Source organism: Patiria miniata, unplaced genomic scaffold, assembly GCF_015706575.1.
Source record: "Patiria miniata isolate m_02_andy unplaced genomic scaffold, ASM1570657v1 HiC_scaffold_20, whole genome shotgun sequence".
NCBI classification, from domain to species: domain Eukaryota; kingdom Metazoa; phylum Echinodermata; class Asteroidea; order Valvatida; family Asterinidae; genus Patiria; species Patiria miniata.
Window position 1 is genome coordinate 26821404 of NW_024037059.1, and position 8107 is coordinate 26829510.

General features: G+C 40.4%; 1 protein-coding gene across 1 annotated transcript; it reads left to right on the forward strand.

Moving 5' to 3' along the window:
• The first annotated feature begins 451 nt into the window (after positions 1 to 451).
• On the forward strand, positions 452 to 6895 carry LOC119727945 (collagen alpha-1(X) chain-like). The gene is made up of 2 exons (XM_038200025.1): positions 452 to 463; positions 6008 to 6895. Exons 1-2 carry the CDS (start codon positions 452 to 454, stop codon positions 6866 to 6868), a joined length of 873 nt encoding a protein of 290 aa, XP_038055953.1. The 3' UTR covers positions 6869 to 6895.
• The last annotated feature ends 1212 nt before the right edge of the window (positions 6896 to 8107 follow it).

The window sequence follows — 8107 nt, forward strand, 5'->3', positions numbered from 1 at the left end:
AGGCATTCCCAATAACATTCAGTCCCAACAACATTACAACACACGCTCCTATGATTCATGGAAAGGCGCCAATGTGTCGCTTCCGACGCTAAAAATATCTTTTTGAAAGATCCGTATTATTTCGGTATTTACATCAACACATAAAGAAAACTTGACCGGGGTGTCTCATTGACAAGACAAGCGACACGGAGTGCGGACTGTACTTCCATTGCCTCAAGCCTGCAGTGCCTTCGATTAAATAAGTGTTATTTTCTTCTGCGAAACAGAGATAGATGTAGCTCCGTACAGTTGCAAATACGTTTTTATTCATTTTTTGATCGGTGATCTTTTTGTGCAGCAATTAAGTCACTGCTTGAGAAGATTTATTTTCAAGAAGAGGCAATTGTTCTGGATATCCTTCAGACTTGGCTTGCCCTTGCTGTTCATCGATTAAGCATCTGTTACGACACAGATGGCAACACGGGTAAGACTTCTGGATAACACATTTTGTTTGAAGTGAATTCCGAAAATGGCCCCATTTTCTTTGCAAAAGTAAACATCGATCATTTTGGCATTCCTATTCACAGTCAATGGGCCTTGTGGGCCCATATGCATACTAGGGTACAATCTTTGGAACTCATGATCATTTTTGGCTACAAGTGCGTGCAAAACTACTTGATGCCAATTTTTCGACCCTTTCAAAGGCGGGCCGTGATTTTTAAAAAGTGGGCACTTGATGTAATATCGGGATTTCGATAAATGCACTTTTCTACTTTGCCTGTAGAATTAAAAAATCCAGCTGTAATAGGCAATTGTGGTGCTACTTTTTATTAAATATTTGTGCACGAAGCTAGGTAGAATGTTTACATGTCAAATCAGAATTCTTACCCTTCAGGGCCAAATCAGTATGTTTGTCCCCTTTAAAAAGAGCTTCGAAGAATAGACCCCCCAGTTCTGTTTTCTAATTTTAGGGACACAAAATGGCTTTTAATTAAAGTTGTCTTTGCTTTTAGTTATCTCCATTTTTATCAAAATCTGTTCCATCACTTCTGCTAGAGAGACCACTAGAGTCGGATATGTGTTGCAATTCTCCAAGTGCCAAGTCATCCAAACATGTTTTAAAACTAATCCCCCACCACATGAAAAGAGCATTGAGGGAACCCTCTGAACTTTGTATCCGAGGCAAAGATACTTGGAGTCTGGCTACAGAACGACCTCCGATTGGAGAAAAATATCAATGAAAGTTCCAAGAAAGCCAATCAAAAATTGTATATGCTCCGCCTGCTTAAGTGGTTTGGATTCAATGTTGATGAGCTCATATCATTTCATAAAAGTTATGTGAGGCCTGCTGTTGAATATGCTGATGTTGCCTGGTCTTCCTCAATTACTGCTGCCCAGAAAAAACTCTGGAACACCTGCAAAAACGTGCGTGCGGAACCATTTTGGCAGAGCGCTATGCCTCATAATTATGCAGATGCAATGCAGCTCTGCGGGCTTGAGTCTCTTGCTAAATTGTTATCAAAACCTGTTGTTCCATCCGCAAAAAAGGTTAAAAATAATACTTTGCTTTTAAATGTTATCACATACTCGGCCACAAAAAAGTCGTTCCGTTGAACATCTTCATTTCGGCATAAATTTTCCCAAAACACTCTGCCTGGTCGGGGTGCATCAAGTGGATTTTGCTTTTTTCCCTGTAATAACCCCTGGAATTTTCAGGGATTGTACCCGAAACTGTATAAGACATACCCGAGTCCTCTGACTATTAACAAGGGCATTATATTTGTGTAAACGACTGGGAAGTAAGAATCCTTAATTTTTCCAAACTTGTACATTTGAAAAGCGGGTGGGGGTACGTTTGATACCATACGTCACTCGGCTGAATACCCAGTTAAGAGAATAATAGTGTAATTGTATTGGTGTTTGGTTTAAAACCAAATACATGTAGATGCCTTGTCGCTGATAATGGCGCTCGCCTTCGGCTTGGGTCATTGTTGGTGACAAAACGCTTATAACTACCTACTCATTAAACTATCATTCCCATTCGTAAATACCTTTTTGGTCAACAGCTGCAAAAGGTAAAAAAAAAAAAATCCCAAGGATTTTGTTTGCCCATGCACTATTGTAACGGTATACATGTATTGCTGTTCATGTTCGGAGCCATTTCTGTTAACAGAGCATGTGTAACTCATTTACCACGAGTTGCAAAATTTATCGACATCATATGTGAGGATTTCATACATTTCTTTTCAGCCATATTTATGGTGGCTTTGAAGGGACATCAAGAATACTGACGTCAATGTTCACGACATTCCCCAAATCGCGAATATGGACTTTAATATTCGTGTCAACAATTTCACGTTTCGCTCTCCGTTGGCAAATAGCGGTCGCAATTTTTTCCCAGCAAGCTAGGCATGTTGACACGTTATGTCGATACACTGAGGTTAACCTGTAGGCTTGATCCCGTGTCGGTAATTGGCTGGGGTGGGTTTGCACAGTCTACAGTTAGGTCAGCCATATGTCACGTGACACATTTGTCTGGTTCCCAGACTTCGTGACTATCTAGCTTGCTAAAACATTTTCCAACAAAAAGTTTGCGACCGAGAGCAAGACAAGTCGTGATAATATGTTTTACGCAAATATTGACGTCAGTGTTTGCGACCGGATATAGTCCATGAGCCAGGGGCTGAAATTTCACAGATTTGGACCATCTCAAGGGACTAATCGCCACTATGATTTTTCTTTCCTACATGTGTATAGATGTCAGAAAAGTATGATAGACTTTTGTAGGTAATAGCTTAATGTGGAATTTGGGGCATGTTCTATCAAACAATAACAACAAACTTTATTTTACTCCATAAAACACTTGCTTGATATCTGCTATGGCATCCCAGCATTAAATACTTTCAAAAGGTTACAATTATTTCACCTGTATTTGGCTAAACACTGTATTGAGGCCACCTGCCTAGTGTGGCCAACATGTCATTGCATGTCATAAGCTCATAAAAGGGAATGTACAACATAGCTTTTCCTGTAATTTTCAGAAGAGCTGTATTGGGGGGGGGGGGCGGGGAGGTTAAGTATTTTATACTTGTATGAAGTTGTGTGTTCATAGATGCTGGAAAACCCAAGAAACAATCATTTTCTTGTAGTCTGGTTCCCTGACACATCTTTAAATGAAACACAGCAATTTATAGACGCCAGGGAATTGTATGGTCAGGGACACAGTCCAGCTGGCATATACCCGTTCAAAGGTGTGCAATCGATTGCAATCAAAATGTCGACTAACTAAATATGGAAAATTGGGGGCAGTAGTTGGCGGAACACAGTTTTTTCGACCAGCGTTGGAAATTGATACAAAATACATGTACCACTTTTCTTGAAAATGACAGCAAATCAGGTGCCATGGGTTTTACAGGGTATGCTTCACTAACAGTCAAGTACAATATTTCATAGATATTTGGTAGTTTTATTTTTGGATGTTTGCAAATCTTGTATATATTCCCTTTAAACTGCTCACTTTGCTTTTGAAACTGCACTCGAAGACTACTGACCCATGCGTGTTATTTTGATGAAGCGCATTGCAGGCTGCCGGGGCAGATATAAAGGGAGGCAGTTGTTTTTCTTGGGGGGGGGGGGGGCTGGTGTAGAAGGTTCATTTCAAATTAGCTTTTGAGTTGCCAATGGCCACATTCTACAGGTTGATGGTTGAGGTGAAAATGTATTAAAATTGGTAAAGAAGTCGAATGTGTAATCTTAAAAGAACATGTCCATTTTGGAGGGCTGAATTTTCTGAAAGCCATGGTTGTTTCCTTGTACTATAATTGGCAGGTTTTATTTTCATGAAACTGTAACTATTAGATCATGACAGAGATACCTACAAATGGCTTACATATCTGTTATAAAATTAAGTGCACATGTATTTCCATAAATTTGCTGCACAGAAAATGTGAGTTTTCATGGGAAAACAATTCAGTATTTTTTGGTCTTCTTGTCTTCTTGCTACTGCTGGTATTCTTATATAGGTTTTCCCGGCCAATTTTGCAAAAATAGCATTCGAATTCATCTTGATGGTGGCCAATTTGAAGCGGGTATAGCGCCCTGCTGTCATTCCCGTAGTTCGTATTAGATTTCAGGCGGTCAAATTCGTTTAAATACCTGACATTTTCATGTTTAACACATCCTAAATTGAAGTTATGTCAGTCGGTTTAAGTGATCATTCAATTTAGCAATCGGTTTGATCAAGGGTTATTTGCGTGAGATTCTTTGATTTCTTTTTACATTTCCGTGCATTCTATTTAGCACTTTTTGCATTTAAAAAAAAAATAAAACGAAGGCATACAACGCGAGTCTTTTAATTTCTTCCACCTTTTTTTTCTGCTTTTCCGTTTCATTTGTTTCAAAGTGTCTACTATCTGTCTCTTTCTTCTAAAGAAGTAAAAATGTAAACAAATTAAACAAAAAGGGGGCGTCAATAAACATATATGTATATATATGAAATAATAAACCTATAGGCAACAGTAAACTTCAGTGGATCTTCTGTTTTCAATTGTGATCTTGGTCATATATTTGTTTATATCTCTTAAACTTTTTAGATGTTTAATTATCTTAGAGTCCCTTTTTGTCTCTCTTTATTTTGGAATGATACTGTCTCCTGGTGCAGGTCTGTTAGCCATCGATCTCTTGCCGTGCCAAGCATCTACATTTGAAATTCTCATATAACGCCCATGAGCTGCCATGTTGATATTTCTAGTGCTTCAAGCTAACAGTGTGCACGGTGATCAGAGTATTGGCAGAATTTTGTTGGAGACAGATTTTTATATCCACACTTCCAAATTGGAACAAGGGCACTCCATCTAATTCTAACAAACAACGTAATGACATAAACCTATTTCGAATTCATTTGCTTACTTTTCACAAATGCCTGCCTAGTGGTGAATTTGAATGACCAAACTTACACAGCTGGAAGCTCCGGCGAATTTGGATGCTCGTTTGTACAATTTTTATTTGAATGCCCTGTTGTTAAAATTGCATGGTTAAAATGTGAAATCGCATGCTCCAAATGTTAAATTGATTGATGTTTTTAGCTAATTGAATGTTGATCTCAACGTGCATTCAAATTCGTGCGAAAATGAGTGATTGGTCACCAATTTGGCCGCCAAATCTGCTAACTTGGCCGGGAAAACCTATACCTTTATAAATGTAATAAATATAGTATATTTTGCAACCAGATGGAACTTAAGTTCTTTCTACATACTGCAATAGGGCTTATCTGATTTAATTAATCACCAAACCCTCCGAAATGAGCTTAATAATTATGAACATTTATTAACTTAAAAATTGTGATGCCTGTATATCACTTTTGATTCTGATGAAACTCCATGACAATCATTCAAGTTTACTCGAATTCAGAGTCAGAGTCTGTATTTGAGTTGTCATAAAGACAGGCCTGATCATCTTTGTTGATTTAATTGTCACAATGTAAGTTGTTCCCTTGTTGACCTCCTCTGTTCTGTACTACAACCTGCCAAATCTTCATCACTCTCAACTTTTGACAGTTCATGTTCATGTAGTGCAATAACTTTTTTTTCAGTGTAATCAATTGAGAAATTAATTTTCAAAGATTTCGCCCGCCAACGTGAACATGTGTGTGTACATGTAGTTTCATTCAAAATAAAGTGTTATGTAACCTTTAGAAATCGCCCTTAGCAGCCACATGACTGTTAGTCTATTTCCAGCGCGGTATATGCACTATAGCTGTAATAACATGAAAAACAATCTACATGATGTAATTTAAACGTGTCTTGCTTACACTGTACTGACCATGTTCACGGACAGAAATCATAATCAGCAGTCTGGTGGTTTCAGTTCAAATCTTCAGCTTGTTCCTTGGGCCTAATCAACCCTGTTAAAAAAAATGAGAGTGGGGGTTTACGGTGATATACCAACTCCAGTCCACGGGGACTGTGCCCCTTTCAATTATTTCTCGTTTTATTCAATTTCTTTTTTAATTATTCCCCGGCTTTTTCAGGAGCAAAGAAAACCCACTGGTCTGCTGCAGCTGCTACCTCTGGTGATTTTGTTGCTTTGGCTTTCAAGTAACCATTGTGTCGCTCAAGAAGAGCCCACAGACTCAAACTGTTGCAGTGCTTGCTTCCAAGGCCCGGCCGGAACACCAGGTGTTCCTGGAATCCCAGGAAATCCAGGTGGAAACGGGATCCAAGGACTTCTTGGTCCCAAAGGTGACCCTGGGTTAGGCCTTCCTGGACCCACGGGAGAGACCGGTGTCCAGGGACGGAAGGGAGATCGAGGCGAGCCAGGGATGTTGGGACCTCCAGGGAAGCAGGGACTCGCAGGTCGCAACGGAGACATCGGTGAGAGGCAGAAAGGTGACAAGGGGGAGCCAGGGATCCAGGGACCGCTAGGTCCGCTTGGTGGAAAGGGGCAAAAGGGCCAGCCAGGAGATGCTACCCTTGTCACACCAACACCGCCCTCTGCCGTCGCATTCACCGCTTACATCACGTCACCGGTTTCAGGATATAGTGAAGATCAAGTCATCATCTTTGACAACATCATGACGAATCTGGGCGGTGGGTACGACTCGCAAACGGGATTGTTTACCTGCCTGATACCCGGGGCCTACTTCTTCACGACCAGCGTGCAAAGAATGCTATCATCTAGGAATCCTTTCGTACAACTGAAACATAACTCGGCCTTAATCTTTACAGCGTATGACAACCACCACAACCATTATCACCAGTCCAGTAATTCAGCAGTTCTTGTTTTGACCAGAGGAGATAGGGTGTGGCTTGAGGTAGGGGATGGCAATGGTATTCACAGCAGTACCAACCGAGATTCTTTCTTCTCTGGCTTTCTGATTCAAGCAATGTAACGGTTGCGCAACTATAATTAAACATCCCCGTGTGAATATTTTCTGAAACCAATTGGGCCTCATAATTATATATGTTTAGACGCACTGATTTAGGAGTGGTTTTTGGCCGCATGTTTGGAAGGGGTGTCTTATAAACTAATCAAAAGCTTTGTAAACTTATCGAAGAACAGGAGTAAGAGCAATGCATGGTCAACAACTGTGTTCTGCAAACAGAAGTAAATATTAAAATCTGGTTGGTGTTTTGAAGGTTTAGTATTGACTATGCTATACTCTGCCCCTATCTGTTTATGGCCTCTGCCTATTTGTGATATTTCTGGTGTTTCATTAGAAGTATTTTGAAACCAAGCAATGGGTTATCCAGTGGTGCGTTCCAGTTTACGCGAACGTGTTTGCGCTCGTTACGCTAGGTCCAAACCCAAATGGATGGTTAACACAAACTGTTTTCAAAATGGCGGCCCTGTCTGCAAGTCGTATATACAAGTGACACTGTTTGGATAGCAGCTTGCAAATCTTTGACCAAAAAAAAAATTGTGACTGGAAGCGAAATGTTGCCAGTATACAATGAACTTACTGCGGATATAGAAAACGGAAAATTTCAGCTCCAACAGTTGTATACGTTCATTAAGTTGCTAACGGCATGTTGCTAGCGTCCACCAACGTCAGCCAATGTTGGTGATAAACGGTCGGTCTCACTTGCGCAAACGTTGCCAACGTTGGCAGCGTTAGCATTGTTCGCGTAAATGAACGCACTCCAAGCCAGAGAGAAAGTACGCCGAAAGATGCTGTGACGTCATTGTCAGGCATTAACCACGCCCATTTTACAAGATCAGCACCCGATTTCATCAAACTCTTCGTATTAACTTACGATGCATCGCAGCGCTGCGACGCGTCGTATCTCTACGATGCGTCGCAGCTGCGACGCGTCCTGCGATCCATTTCACTAAACACGTCGTAAGTGCGACGCGTCGTAGGTGTATTTATAGCACAACTCGGTGACTGTTTTATGTCTTTAGTCAGCGTACAGTAAATAGTCGTCTGATATTCAACAAAGAGTCGTCGGATCTCAGCTCGAAATTTGTTAAAACGTAAAACAAAATGGCGGCCGTGCAATGCAATTTTGAAGGAAAACAAGCTCTCATTGGACTTTATAGCTTCTTTGAAATTTCAACTCTAATATTCCGGTCTAATTCATAATTATTCAATGAATTTTCTATTTACAACTTAACACACATTGCCTCG